We start from the raw sequence: 14,931 nt of genomic DNA, 5'->3' as shown, positions 1-14,931 counted from the left end.
GACCCCGCTGACGTCACGGCCGTCTGAATCATCAAGGCCATTTTCAAATCCCATTGGTCTAGCCGTCACATGGTGAGGACTGAATGCGCGGATAATTATGGAGCTGATATTCCCCCCTCCCCTTCTTTTCCCTCCCGCCCCTCCAACCGCCCCCCCTCCCGGATGGGGAAAAAAAAAGATGTCAGCTCCTCCGCTGTAGTATTGCTCCTTAAAAACCCCTCTCTCTGAAAATGACATGCCCTCGCAATGTAACTCCGAACTCGTACGCTGAGCCCTTGGCTGCGCCGGGCGGAGGAGAGCGCTATAGCCGGAGCCCAGGCATGTATATGCAATCTGGGAGTGACTTCAACTGCGGGGTGATGAGGGGCTGCGGGCTCGCGCCCTCGCTCTCCAAGAGGGACGAGGGCAGCACTCCCAACCTCGCCCTCAACACCTATCCGTCCTACCTCTCGCAGCTGGACTCCTGGGGCGACCCCAAAGCCGCGTACCGCCTGGAACAACCTGTTGGCAGGCCGCTGTCCTCCTGCTCCTACCCACCTAGTGTCAAGGAGGAGAATGTCTGCTGTATGTACAGCGCAGAGAAGCGGGCGAAAAGTGGCCCCGAGGCAGCCCTTTACTCCCACACCCTGCAAGAGTCCTGCCTCGGGGAGCACGATGTGCCCGTGCCCAGCTATTACCGCGCCAGCCCGAGTTACTCCGCGCTGGACAAGCCGCCCCACTGTGCCGGGGCCAACGACTTCCAAACCCCTTTTGAGCAGCGGGCCGGTCTCAACCCGCGCGCCGAACATCTGGAGTCGTCCCAGCTCGGGGGCAAAGTGAGTTTCCCTGAGACCCCCAAGTCCGACAGCCATACCCCCAGCCCCAATGAAATCAAGACGGAGCAGAGCCTGGCGGGCCCAAAAGGCAGCCCCCTGGAGAGCGAAAAGGAGCGGGCCAAAACCGCCGACTCCAGCCCAGACACCTCAGATAACGAAGCGAAAGGTAAGGCTGCCTGGGCCCGGGCCCGGCTGGGACGCTCGGTTACTTGGTCTCCCTGGCCGGGGCGGAGGAAGGTTGAGGTTTGGGCCAAGGAGGCCCTGGACAGTTCTGGGAATGCGACCCCAGCTTGCGACTCCTGTTTGCTCAGCGCCAGGCTGGTGGCGCGTCACTTGGCTAGGGAAGGTGAGCGGCGAAGTGGAGGTGCTGGGCAGGCAGCCGCCGTGAGCGCCCAGACCCGAGGGTGGTGTGCACCGCGGGCAGCCTGTAGGCGCCGTCAGCTGCTCGGGTCGGGTGACCACTCCCAGCTTGTGCTGGCTTTGGTTTGCTTGCTCTTCGTTTTGGTCCGGCGCGGTAGCGGTGGTGGTGCCGGGGGGCTGATGTCCCACGCTCAGGTCAAAAGCTTGTAAAAATCTTAAAATGGCGATCTTGGGTCAGGGACTAGGGAAGGCTGGGGAGAAAGAAGATTTCGCTTTACTGCGTTTTCCCAGTTGAAAATTGTTTCCCGCGGAGCACGATTTGTTATTTGTGGGTCTCATTTGTGCGTGTGGTTTGGGATCCTGCGGTTCTGGGCCCAGCTGGGGGCCTTGTGTAGAGGGACTGGGGCCGGAAGAGGTGGAGGTGAAGGGCTACCGCCAACGTCTCTCCCTCCCCCAGAAGCCTAGCTGGGGTATGGCGTTGGAAAGGGGCATTTGGACTGCTGTAAGTTTTTTGTCTCTCTTTAAATTTTTTCTTTTCCTTTTTTCCTAGTTAAATTAATTTTTTTCGTTGGTTTCCAATAACAGCTTACAAATGAGAGGTAGGGAAATTTCTGAGTGAATGGCAAGGAAGTGTGGCTTTAGTTGTTTTATTGTGATTTTGGTTTAAGAGAGAAAGCCTAGCCAGAGTTCAAGCTCAGGGTTCAGGATTCATTTCTGCTACAGGAACTGGAGGACTTCAGGACCTTTCTCTGACATCTGGAGAAAGAACGTGGAGGAAAAGGGAACAGTGGAGTGAGGGCAAGGGAACCGACTTTCCCTGAAAAGTTGGAACCAAAAGCATCACAAAAAGGCCTCACTGGGAGGAGAGGAATAAAGCTACTCCCCATAGCACTGACTACTGGAGGCTGCATTTAAGAGGGGCTCAGTGGGTGCACAGGCAGAGGGACTAGTGAGAGCTGAGCAGACTGGGGCGGCCTGGATCTTGTGGTGCTTTGTATATGGATGCGGCGCACACGCATGCCTGGCAGCGACCTGTGTCACACTCACACACACCCCTCTTACATGCTCCGCACACATTCAGGCATGCCCGCTCACACATGCATAGGCACTGTTTTGGCGGGCAAGGGCAGAGTCTCACCCTCTTGGTTCTCCTCTGCAAATGTGGCCTTGGCAAATTAGCTCATAGAGACCCTGGACAGAAGATGAGGTGTGTTCATGAACGTGAGGAGGAGAGTGAGGCACACACATCCACGAAGGCTTCACTGTGACACGTGTGCAACATGGAAGTTAATTTTACACCTTTTCTCCAGACCCTGAGCTTGGTTGGGGTATAGATTGCGTTCTAGCAAAGTCAAGGTTAACAAGTCTACCTTTAAACTCAAACTGACTTCATTCCAATAGATCCCCCTTTCCTACACTCTCTCCCAACAACCTGAGCCGTCCCACCCCAACTAACCCCTCTCAGTATGCTCTTTGCCTGTGCCCCTCTCTCACTTTGGTGTCTCCACCAGGCCATACTTCCCCATTTGTAATTTCTCCCCTCCCCGCAAACCTAACAACCCCAATAAGAAAATAAACAGGACGGAATTAGACGTGGAGAGCCTTTACCCAGTTTGGAAGGGGCTGCAGGTGCAGAGGTGAGAGCAGAATTAAGGACATTGGGATATGTTAAACCACAGCCTCAAGCTTGCATTTTTCTGGTGCTTCCTGGCTCCCCTGGGGCCCCCACCCCACTCCCCATCAAGATAAGACCTAGGAACCTGGCAGTTCCATTTTGCATAGGGAGAGATAGAGTGCAGAACCATCAGCCAATTCTTTACTGGCTGCCCCTGTCAGGTCTCTGGGCTCTGTATCCAACCCCCCCTCCAACAAAAAAGATGGGTTAGGTCTTTCCCGCTGCTTGAAGAACAAGGCCAGTCCATTGCAGCAAGAATGTGGTCCAGGGAGAGAAGCTATCAATAAGATAATGGAAAATACACGCTATACTTATAGTATCTCCTTATATAAATAGATACATGTGTGCATATGTATAGGGCTGCGCGTCTTTGCAGGAATACATACATACATGCATGCAGGTATACATATCTATGTAGGCCATGCAGGAGATTTCCAAGAGGCTGCATTTCCTCAGTGTATCTCTCTCCCTTGACCTTAGATCCTATGTCCAGGGCAGTTGTCTGAGGACCACTCAGCATGTCCCGTAGCTGTTGCCCCTGACCTCTGCTGCCTGCACAAGTTCCCCTGCACAAGTTCCCCTGCTTCAGCTAGTCACACCTGGGGGGAAAGGCCAGGAGAGGAAGAGCTGGCAATGGGAGATCGAGGGGCAGTGTCGCTCTGTGGCACGTCAGGTGGAAGCAAAGACTGGAGATCTGGTGAAGGGACAGCTGCAACGGCCCCTGGCTGCAGAGAATGGGGCAGCATCCCCCCACTGAGTTGAAAGGGGTCAGAGCTCTTTGGGAATTGCTCTAGCCAGCAGGGTGGACTCTGCCACCTGGTCTGGGGCCTGGCACATGCTTTACCTTCTGGTTGGATTTTTCCAGAGCTGAAGTGGAACAGAGAGGAGGGAGGGCCTGGTGAGGTTTCAAGCGCCCACTAGGGTCAGCAAGCTGAGGGAGGTGGTAAGGGAACACTCAGAATCCACTAGGTCAAGGTGGATTGGAGTAATTTAAATTTAATAAATGCTTTGGAGGCAAGAATCTTCTGTCTTTCTCCCCTGTAAATCTAGATCCCAAAGCTATTCTAAGAGCCCTGAGCCCAAGAGGACCCCGCCAGTCAGGCCCAGGGGGTGAGAGCAGCTCCCCTGGGCTCCCCCAGCTGTCCTGCAGCAGGCTGGCAGAGGCTGCAGCGTTCTGGAGGGTTTGCCTCTTCAGGGATACTTATGTAAATAATGTTATTTTTAACAGAGGAGATAAAGGCAGAAAACACCACAGGAAATTGGCTGACAGCAAAGAGTGGAAGGAAGAAGAGGTGTCCCTATACTAAACACCAGACGCTGGAATTGGAGAAAGAATTTCTGTTCAATATGTATTTGACGCGAGAGCGCCGCCTGGAGATTAGCAAGACCATTAACCTTACAGACAGACAAGTCAAAATCTGGTTTCAAAATCGCAGAATGAAACTCAAGAAAATGAACCGAGAGAATCGGATCCGGGAACTGACCTCCAATTTTAATTTCACCTGAGTGCTCGGCTAGCCTCCCCTCCTCCTCCTTTCTCCCCCACTCCTTCCTTTCCCGACCCCTCCTCCCTTTGTGCCTGGTGGTATATATTTTTTTTCCCTCCCAGAGTATAAATGCAACAAGCCTTCAAAAAAGGCAAAGACCTCAGACTCTCCTTCCAAGGGACCAATGGTTCGTGCTGTGAAGATGCGCCCACCAAAGCATGAGAAATGGGGTGCCGAGGTTTGGGCTGTGGTGTGCCCACATAGACAAGGGTGGGAGTGTGGCTGGTGTGTGTGTAAGCTCCTCACTCACCCATGCACTCACCACAGCATCCTGTTCTCTGTTCGAAGTTAAGGTCTAACCCACCCGATTAGAAGGGGGGGGGGAAATAAGGACAAAATCAACCAGAGAAGGTCTGAAATCTGGCAGAGAGCACAGTCAGAATCGCTCCTTCCTTTCTGCATTTCCTCCCTAGAATAATAGACGTTTTGGAAAGTTCGGCTAGTGTTTGTGTGTTTGTTGTAGCGCCCAGCGCCTCCACCAAACCTCCTCCGTGTCTTTACCTCCCAGTCGCTCTGAGAATCTGCTTGAAGTCTCGTATTTGTACTGCTTTCTGCATTTCTCCCACCCTCCTAGCACCCCCACACCCCCATTCACTGACATCTGAAAAACTCCATCCAGAGGAACAAAAAAAATTAAAAATTAAAAATAGAACATAGTGAAGTAAAGGCAGAATGCCCCTCCCAGTATCACCCTGTCCCTGTCTGGCAGTTGTGTTATTTAAAGATGTTCTGTATGTTGTATCTTTTGCATGTAGCTTCCTTGATGAAGAAAAAAAATCCTAATAAATTTCCAGAATCATAATCTTCAAATGGGTGGTTTTTGTTTTTAGCGTTTTTAAAGCGACACCCCCCTCCCTGAAGAGGCTGAGTGTGTGGATGTGTGTGTTTCGTGTTTGACTCATCTCCTAGAGTCTTTCTAGAATGTCTCTTGGCGGGTTTAATGTAAGTGAGAGACCATAACGTTGATTTAAATATTATCCAGGTGACCACAATAAGTCAAGGTCATAAAACAGTAATGTCAGGACGGTCTGGGTGCGCGCGAGAGGTGGATTTTATGATCTGCAAATATAATGTGGTGCCGCAGTAAAAGATGCATTTAAAGGTGACTGGAGGAGGGAAAGAGGCAGAGAGCAAACTGCAATCTTGAGGAGCAGACGGATCTGATTGCCTGGGGTGCTGGGCCAGGCGCACCCCACCGCTGCTGGGGGGAACCCCAAGAGCTCCCCACCTATCTAAAGAGAGGAATAAACTTAACCGCCTGAGGGGGACACAAGGAGCTCAGCCACCGCCCCCCCTCGACAGCAGCAGCTGAAGCCCAGGCAGCAGCAGGAGGAGGAGGAGGCGGCGACAAGGTAAGAGAAGCGGTTTCTTGTTCTTCTCTCGGCGGCAGAGTGGGGACTAGCGGCATCCCCAGGTGCCCTGTGCACAGCGGGCAGAGCAGGGATGAGGGTGTTTTGGGCATCTGAGCTTTCTGAGAGCTCAGGCTTGCTTGTGGACGCTGGCAGCGGAGGGCAGTGGCCGTGAGCTCCCTTCCCTCCCCTCCCCTGCCCGTTGCTGTGGGGTTCGGTGGTTAAATGGGTAAATTGGGAGGTTTTGGCTTCTTTCTCTACATCGGCACTAAGGGTCACTTCGAGGTTGACACATGGGTTTAGATGTCGGCCAGTCTGGTTGTCTGTTGGGGGGAGCATAGGGAAGGTAGGTTAGAGAGGGTTGGAGCTTGAAGCTTAGGTTTTTCTGCTTTCTGCTGGTTTGGATGTGAGCCTTATCCAGGCTCTCAATCCTCATTCTCCGTAACTGTGGGGCTTTGCCAAGCAAGTGGCCTGATTGGAAGAGGCTCTGGAGCATAGGCTCTGTGGTTTGGCTACTCATAAATGCAAGGAAACCAGAGTTGAGCTCAGAGGGAGAGGATCAGAGGGAATCTAGGAGGAGAGTGCAGAAGAGCCAGATGGATCAGACAGGGGACACAGCTCAAGAGTGGAAGGACACTCCAGCTTCCCCCGAGGCCAGGGCCAGAGGCAGGGAAACAGGTCCACTGCGGTGCTGGGGGTGGGGCGGGGGTTTGGCGGCTGGAGGTCCCATCTCACCAGAGTTTCCCTGAACAATTTGCTTCGACCAGAAGCTCATGAGGCAGTCAGATCCCCTAGCCACCCAGCCACCCAAAGTCTACTCTCTAGCCCTCAGGGAGCTTGTAGGGGCGGAAAGGGGGACGGGGCTGAATTTCTTCCTTCCCCAACCCCCTTCCCTTCTCCTCTCCATAGATGAAAAGCCGAATCTCCCGCCCTGCTTGCTCAGCTGATCTGTGGCTTAGGTAGTTTCATGTTGTTGGGATTGAGTTTTGAACTCGGCAACAAGAAACTGCCTGAGTTACATCAGTCGGTTTTCGTCGAGGGCCCCAATCCACCTATCCCGCTCCATCCCTCCCCAGCGGGACTGCCCCACGGCCCCTTCCAGGTAGGACACACTGGATTCAGACTAAGTAAGGCTAGCTGTGAGTGGGGCCAGACAGCCTGAAAACCTCACTTTCTACTGTCCACTCCTCAGCCTGTCCCAATCCCTGTGGCTCAGAGAGAGGAATTTCTCCTGCAGCTATTGTTTCCTGGACTCAGCTGATGGAGACAGACAAAGAAGGTCTAGCCAATTCCAAGGAAATTCAGGAATTTGAGTAAGAGGTGGCCTGGCGGGCCAGCCAGAGCAGGGCAGGGTCATTAGAAAAGAGAAGAGCACAGGAAGAGAAGGGAGTCTCTGGAAGGGTTATTTCTCTTACCTGCAACCTCCCAGGAAAAAATGTGCCTCCAGACAGCTGGGGCTGAAGCTTCCCCTTGGAAAAACGGGGTGCTTGAGGGTCCCAAGAGTTGGGGACCTCTAAGCACTAGCTCAGCCACCTCCCCTCTTCCCCTATAGCTCCATCCCCAGGAGAAGGGCATATTTAGGGTGTTAGCAGGTTAGAGGAAAGCATCAAGTCCAAGTAGAAACCCACAGGCACACACTCAGATGGGAAACGTTAGGGCAAGAACCTAGCTCTGGTCTCTGTTTAGCTGTCTGTGGTCCATAGGCCTTGGTCTGTTGTGTCTGTGGCTGTCTGGCAGCTGCTTGTGTTTGCATTATGTGGAAATGTCTGGGTGTATGGAGGCTGCCAGCGCCCACCATTACCATATTGTTGGGAAGGTTGTTGGCTGATGCCAGGGGGAGGGGGAGGATAAGGGAGTGAGAGGGAATCTGATCAATGTGAAACTTTGCAAGGATTCTTCCCCTCCTTTCCCCACCCCCGACTCCCTGCCCTTGGTTCCTCAATTCTGGACCTTGTTGCTAGAAAGAAGCTCTCAAAAGAGGTTTCTCTGCCTGCAGAGAATGTGGTGGTGGGGGCGGGGGGTGTCAGGGAAGTGGGAGATATACCCCTGTTCTCAGAGAGACTGGGAAACAGAAAGCCAAAACGAGGACAGGTTCTCTGTGCTCTTATTTTGGAATCAATATGATTATTAATAAAACATTATAAACTTTCAGACAGGGAATAAAGTCATGTCCCTGTAACAAAATATATATGGAGACCCATATTCTCGCAGTTGTCTGCTGGGGGATATCCGTAACCTTGTATTAGTGTGAGTCTCTGTTTCTACATCTCTGTCTCCTCCAGGCTCTCTCAAATCCCCTGTATATATTTGCTTGCATGCTCATTTATTTTTTCTCTCTCCCTACAAAGAGATTTCTTATGTGCTTGCTCATTTATTTTTCTCTCTCTTGTACAAAGAGATTTTTTTTGCCCAGAGGAAGCTAGAGGAGAAAATGGGAATGGAGCTTCTCTTCTCCCAACTGAATTTGTCAGTTTGTCTTTCTGTCTGTCCCTTAGCCATTTGTAATGGTGGTGGTGGTGGGGGGATCTCTTCCCTTGGACAGAAGCGATCAATTCTCTCTATGGCTCCCCAGGAAATAAGGAGGTTTCAGAAAGGAAAGCCAGCTGGTGAAAGGCAGGCAGGGGGCACCCCTGGTTTGGGATCCCCTAGCAGTCTCTGAATTTTCAGGCTGTCAGAAGCACAGGGCCAGTGGGAATGAAGGGAGTCCCAAGTAGGGGCGGGGTGCTCAGGAGTGCCTGTCTCCAAGACAGGGTCCCTGATGGGCCGAAATTCACCAATGAAGGACTTCTGGGCTTTGGGTCTCTCTGCCTCCATTTCCGTTTCAGAGCCGGAGAGCTCGTGGGGCGTTGGTCATAGAGATACAGGTCCCGGTGTGTCCCCCAAAAGAATCCCGGTGAATTGAGCGAGTTCTCAAAGGGCCAAGGTGAGGGCCAGTCTGGTGGCCAGCGTCAGCCCTGAGGCCCTGGGGCCATGGATCATGGCTAAGGCGATGGTGATTATTTATTCGCTTCGCTGGAAGGGAGTCTTCAGAAGAAACAGCGTGAAGAGGAGGGAAAAAATTATCTCTCTCGTCTGCGGATATTAAGATGGATTTTTATTTCTTAAAGGACCCTCCCCGCCGAGAGCGCATAAGCGTAAACTTAATATATGCTCCGCAGCCCAACTCCAGAAATCGCAATAAAAGTTAAAACCTCCCCTACTGGTTTTTTTTAATTATGATATGAGAAAGAGGAGCAGGATTTATAGAGCTGAACTCTCGGCATGTAAGTGTTTAAGACTTGTGGGAGAAGGAGGAAAACGCAAGAGCTCACCAAGGAGAGCCTTGGTCTCTGAGATATCTCGCCGGCTGCGGGGGCTCTGGCTCAGCCCAGCCGATGCTGTGTGACTTCCCTGGGACCTCGGCTCCTCAGCACCCTCCGCTGAGGCCCACGGCTTGGCCTCGAAGCGGAGATGCAGCCCTTTTCGGAAACAGGTGAAGGGCGGCGGCAGCTGGGACTGGGGGCAGCGGATGGGGCTTTGTGTGGGTCTCAAGCAGGGGAGAGGGATTGTAGCCCCGGGCAGGACTGCAGCCCGAGTGTGCCCTGGTGGGCGCCTTGGCCCGCAGGGTTGCCCGGGCCGGGGTGCGAAAGCACAGACAAGGTGAATTGAGCGTGGACTTTGGCCGCAGACCGAGCGGAGCGGGCTCCTGGGTGGAGGCCCGCGGCGAGGAGGACAACCGGATGTTGAGTCTATAGGAAGGACCTTGAGGTCTGAGTGGTGCTTGGGCTGCCCCGGTCGGCGGCCGAGAGTGGGCAGCACGCAGTGCGTGGGGCGCGGCGGTTCGAGTGGGCGAGGCGGCAGGCCCCTCACACCTCTGCAGGGGCAGGGCCGTGGTCAGGACGTGGGAACCCGAGGCCGACCCAGGCTCAGAGCATGAAAAATAAATGCAATTAAGGGTCTTTCTTTCTTTTGCACATAAGAGGCCTTTTCTTTTTTTTCACTCTTTCGGAGATACCTGGATTTGGTCCAGAACAGGTTGCCCGCGGGAGGGCCCCGTGAGCGGCAGCGCGCGAGGGAGGGAAAGAGGGAGGGAGGGCGAGACAGAGGGAGGGAGGGAAGGAGGGCGGGCAGCAGCGGCTGCGGTGGCCGGGGCTTCCCTCCCCGGGCGGGAGGCGGCTGCCCTGCATCTGTGGCCGTGGGGAGCCGAGGAGCAGGTAATGAAGGCGCTTCCCGAGGCGGGATTGGACCAAGCCAGAGAGACCGAGCCTTCTAGGTTTCTGCCCAGCGCCCTGGAGGGGAGAGAAGGTAGGGATATCGGCGCCCGCCGGCCTGGCAGAGCGGCCTCGGGGATTGTTGAACCTGTCTTTGATTTTAGGCTCACACTCATGTTGTGAGTCAGTCTGCCTCCGGAGATGCGGTTTGCCTGTCTGTCTGTCTGGTTGTCTGAGACGTCCCAAACCCTTGGGTCTCCTTCCAAAGGCTGAAAAAATTGGGAAAATTCGTCGGAATGTGCACCTTCATTCATTGGCTTCTCTGGAACTCAGCGGGGCTGATTGCTGTGCCCCCAAGTTGGAAGGGAGCTTGATTCCAGCCTCCTGGGAGCCAGATCCTCTGGTTCCCTCCGCCATGGGCTGAGATCCTGCTCCAGGTTCGCGGGTTGCCCTGAGGTTGGAGGCCAGACAGCTCTCAGTCGCTCAGGGAGGGCGGGGGAGAGACTAGCGTTCTGGCCCCTTAATTGTACCGGTATTGTCTCTCCTTTCGCCACCTCCGCTTCCTCAGTCTGGGCTCCAAAGTCACTGCAAATTTCCTTGCGACACACACATCACATACAGATCAGGTAACAAGGCGCCCACGGCTAGGGGAGCTCCGGGCAGAAAGCACCCCTCGCTCTGGGGCCCTCCCCCACTGCAGCCACTCCCCAAGCTTGGAAACCAGACCGGTTGGGGAGCCGGAAATAGCCCCGTTTGCTGCAGGGCGGCAGGGCAGGGGGCCGGCGGGAATGCAGGCCGTGGCGTTGAGAGGGCCACGTTCACAGGCCCTAGGGATTTCACTCCTGTTGGGCTTAGGGGCCTGACTCCTGGTGTGTAGGGATCCCGGATACCCACCTGGGGTGGGGGCAGGACGCGGGTCTCCTCGCGCGGCAGGCCAGGAGAATTCAGTTTCTGCTTCCAGCGCAGGCCTTAGCAAGGAGGAGTTGTGTGTGGGTGTGTTTTTCCCAACAAAGAGGGATCAGGCGAGAGAAGGGGGGAAAGTAGAGGGGAACCGGGGAGGGGGGCGGGGAGGGGGAGAGGGCAGTGAAGAGGTGAAATGAGCCCATTTCAGGGTGGAGAAGGAAAATGAAAGCAAATGGAGCACAGCCTCCTCCGCGCGGGCGGGCGGGCGGGTGCTGACGAACCGGGAGCGGGCTCCCAGCCTGCGGCGGCTGGGGTAGCCCACTGGGGGCACTGAGGAAAGCCTGTTTTAAATTTAATCCGAACTTGACGGTGTGGATTGAACCGGAGGGAATTTAAATCACTAAAAAGGAGGTGCGGGGCAAGGGGAGGGGATGACTCTAACCTGTCTTGCCTTTCTGTCTGTCCTTCCCACGGTAGTGCTAGCTTGATTGTGGTCGTAGCTGCCCAGGTTTGAAGTGATGGAGTGAGGCTGCTCCTCCCCCTTTTGGGGCTCTCCTGTACCCAGTGAAATCTTTTGGGGTTGGAGGGGAGCTCTGAGAACCGCAGCAAATGCTGAGCGGCTAGCTGAAACTGGGATTACCCCCTCCCCAAGGGGGACTCCCAGTAGCCTCCACCCTCTTGGGTTTTCCCCATTTGCGCTGAGGAAAACTGGAGTGGTGGGGGTGAAAGGGAGCCTTGGAATCTGGCAGGTGATTCAGCAGGAGTAACCGAACCTGGGAAGACAAGCCCCTCCTTCTTGGTGCCTCCACATCCTGTGTCCCTATACCTACAGGCTTGGCTCTGGGGGGAACCTGAAGGTCTGACTCAGAGTCCTGAACTGCCACTCCACCTCCAAATGCAGAGAATGGGGGGTGTAGGCCACATGCAGTTGTGGAACAACAGGGACCTGGGCCTGGTGAACTCAGGAGCTCCCAGCCTCTCTCCAGCCCCCCTCCCCAAGGCTGCCTGTCTCAGCAAGGCCTAGGCAAAATAGGGCATTGGTGGGGAGGGGTCTGTGGGTGAGGCCTGCTTCCTGACCCACAGCTCTGTCTGTGCCTGAGTGGGGAGGGTATGGGTTCATGCTCTAAAACGAAGGTGACAATCTCCCCTCAGTTTCATAGAGGATTTGACAGCAGCAGGGAGTGTGGGCCGGTGATCCTGGCTGCCCCGCTGCTGCTGCCTCTGCCGGTGGGCAGGCAGGATGGGCAGGCTGTTCAAGAGTTGAAAAGAAGGCAGTGGTCAAAGAGAGTAGGAGAGAAATGGGCATCTGTTTGTGACTACTCTGTCTGAGGAACTCTCCCAAATAGTAGAGGCTCATAGAAGAGGGTCTTTAGGGGCATCTTTCTTCTAGGAAACCTGAGGTTGGGGCAGATGGGCCCTGTTGCCTGGCAAAGACGCAAAGAGAAGCAGGGCGAGAAACCTTCTCCTCCTTCGTCGTGTCTTCTTCGCCCCTTGACTAGAGCGTGGCTCAGCCCCAGCTGCCTGGGCAGCTGCCTGGGCTGAAATGGGGTTCTATATCCCAGGGGCCTAGTGTACCCACAGGAACAGGTCGCTGGGAAGGGCAGGAGAGGAGGCCTCTTCCTCCTTTGTGTCTGGACAGAAGTGGCCGCTGCGCCTGGAGCCTGTCCCCGGCAAAGGCCCGGCGAGCAAGCGGACTGCACAATGCCATGGCTGCTCCGCCAGCTCGCTCTCTGCCCCGTCCTGCCTGTCACCACCTTTCCTCTCTCTCACTCTCTGTGCGCCTTTCTTTCCCTGTTCTCCATCTCGCCTCCCCTCTTTTCTTTGATTCTCCTCTCCTTTTTATCCTAATCCTCCGTTTTCTTCTTTCCTTCTCTCCTTCCTTCCTTCCTCTCTATGGGCCTGGCGCCCTATGTTTCAGTTGTTCTGTCTCAAGCTGTCTTGGGCTCAGTCTCTTTCAGGCTCTGTGCCCTGAAGTCCTCTTGGTCACAGTCTGGCCTGGGCCCGCCAAAGGCTACATGTCTGCCAGCAGCCTCCCAAGAGCTGGGCAGAGTCCCCAGCCGCCAGGGCTGGGGGAGGTGCTGCCGGCGCTACAGATTTTGAGAAAGCCTCGGCAGGGGGAACCTCCAGTCTTTTCCTTGAACTAGTGAGAGAGAATTTTTGATTGACAGCTAACCCAGCTCCATCAAGGCCAAAGAGATATTCTGTTTCTAGGGTAATTTGGATTTTCCAAACCAGTCCAGTCTGGGGGAGGGGAAGATAATCAGAGCCGAGGTTGAGGAGGCTGAGGCCCGGAGTCTGTTCTCCCCAGCCAGGCACTTCTTACATACTGCCACCCCCTCCCACCCCGGTTTTGTGATCCCAGCCCCGCTTGACCGAAAGGGAAAGAACTGGAGAGGGTGAGGAACAGGGACTGGGGAGGGGGCCGAGAAAGCGGGGGTCAGTGCTTTGGACTTCAGATCTCCTTCTACCCCCTCAACTTTCCTCCCCCCAACACACACTCTCTGGGACACCTCTCTCTAGCCCTCTTCCACCCCAAAGGAGACTGATTCACCTAGGTACAGGAGAAAACCAGCCTGGACCCCCACCGCAGGCATTTGGTCTCCTCCTGAGGACAGGAGTGGGAAGGAAGGGCAGGCATCTCGGATCTGGGAAGCCTTGTCCTTCCCTGCTGCCTCAGAACCTTCCTCTCAGCCTCAGCTCCTGCCTATTTATTCTCGAACAAACCGGGGCTCTTCTCTTCTGACCCTGAAATTGCACCCCTCCTTCAAACTCACTCTGCTCTGCCACGCTTAGGATGCATCTGCCTCTAGGGATATCACCTGCTCTTCTCCCCCACCAGCCAACATTTCTGCCCCCTCTTTTGCACCCACACTGAGAATTTCCTGCTTGTCTAAAGCCCACCTTTACTAAACCACCATGGGACAGTCTGATGGAAAGCAGAGGGCTGGGTACCAAACCCCAAATTCAGACAGGAGGGTAGCAACCAACTTGTGGGGGGAGGAATCCTAGTTGTCAGATCTTGCCTGCAATCACACTGCTCCTCCAGAATTCCTCTGTCCAACCCCAAAGAAGCTGCTTTCTTCCATCTCTCTGTTGCTTTTTTTCCCCATTCCAAAACAGCCTACAATTTTATTTAATGAAAGACACATTTATGAACAATCAAATGATCCTCATAAAATTTTTATTGAAGGACGTAAAAACAAGCTACTTGCCCACAAGTGAGGTCGCTTTCTCGCCTTGCCCGCTCTCACCCTGGCACTCCGCAGACAGAACCCAGGGAGTGACTTCTTTTTGGGGGCCAGGGTGTCGCAGAGATGGAATTGGGGGCAAAGGAGAGTGAGCAGGCAGATGGGATGAGTTCGCCCCACTTAAGTTGTGTAGATCTCTTCTCCACTTCTTCAAACTGGCAAAGAAAGATAAATAGATATAGACAATAAATTTAAAATAAAGGAGCTTGCATATCTGTACCAAAGCAAAGAGAGGACTTCTGATGATAAAGGTGTATGAGGTCCAGAGTTCCTACCCCTCCCACCCGCGGAACACCTTCCTTAACCTTTCCCTAGCCCAGATTTGGGGGGCTGAGCTGGCCAGTGGCAGAGGGACTCTCCCCTTTCCCTCATTCCCTCCCTCCACCCCAGCTTGCCTAGTCCCCTCCCACCCTCCCTCCCTCCCTCGCTGCTGCTGGCTGCAGAAAGAAATACATACATACACACTATTTAAAAACGCATTTTTAAAAGCCACGTTCCGAACTGACAATCGCTGATCTCGGCTCGCGCAGACACTGCGGGAGCGTCGGGGCCGACAGAGACAGATTACGTCAAGAAATAGTTCCTCCACCTACCTCGGCGGCCTCTGCGTCCCCGCGGGGCTCCCGCGCCCAGCTCGAACCCGGGGGTCCCGGAGCCCTGGCTCCCAGGACTGGCATTTTCACCCCACTGAGGAACGCGCCTGGGGTTGGGGGCGGGAGGCCATCTGCTTATGAGTGGACCTGGGCAAGGGGGTTGGTTCTCTGGTGAGACACGCGCTGTCTTGAGGGGGTGGCCGCCGCCTGGGGTCCAGAGTCCAGGACCCCCAGGAAAACGCAGGTCGCGG

The 14,931-nt window shown here is 54.7% G+C and overlaps 1 protein-coding gene and 1 long non-coding RNA gene across 2 annotated transcripts; one reads left to right on the top strand and one right to left on the bottom strand.

Moving 5' to 3' along the window:
* The first annotated feature begins 114 nt into the window (after positions 1-114).
* On the top strand, positions 115-4,717 carry HOXC10 (homeobox C10). The gene is made up of 2 exons (XM_028533036.2): positions 115-981; positions 4,079-4,717. The coding sequence occupies exons 1-2, from the start codon at positions 231-233 to the stop codon at positions 4,354-4,356; spliced, it is 1,029 nt and encodes a 342-aa protein (XP_028388837.1). The 5' UTR covers positions 115-230; the 3' UTR covers positions 4,357-4,717.
* Positions 4,718-14,003: 9,286 nt separating this feature from the next.
* Positions 14,004-14,818, bottom strand: LOC114513695. The gene is made up of 2 exons (XR_004901574.1): positions 14,681-14,818; positions 14,004-14,242 (listed from the first exon to the last, which is right to left on the bottom strand). It is a non-coding gene; the product is annotated as an uncharacterized LOC114513695 (long non-coding RNA).
* Between the last annotated feature and the right edge of the window lie 113 nt (positions 14,819-14,931).

Source organism: Phyllostomus discolor, chromosome 2 (assembly GCF_004126475.2).
Source record: "Phyllostomus discolor isolate MPI-MPIP mPhyDis1 chromosome 2, mPhyDis1.pri.v3, whole genome shotgun sequence".
NCBI classification, from domain to species: Eukaryota; Metazoa; Chordata; class Mammalia; order Chiroptera; family Phyllostomidae; genus Phyllostomus; species Phyllostomus discolor.
Note: the sequence above shows the minus strand (reverse complement) of the source record. Positions and strands in the feature narration are given on the sequence as shown.

What these genes read in the sequence shown, in the direction of transcription:
- HOXC10 (XM_028533036.2), top strand. Translation starts at nt 231, where the DNA reads ATGACATGCCCTCGCAATGTAACTCCGAACTCGTACGCTGAGCCCTTG. An exon ending in CTCAGATAACGAAGCGAAAG is followed by an intron (nt 982 to 4,078) that starts GTAAGGCTGCCT and finishes TATTTTTAACAG; the next exon opens with AGGAGATAAAGGCAGAAAAC.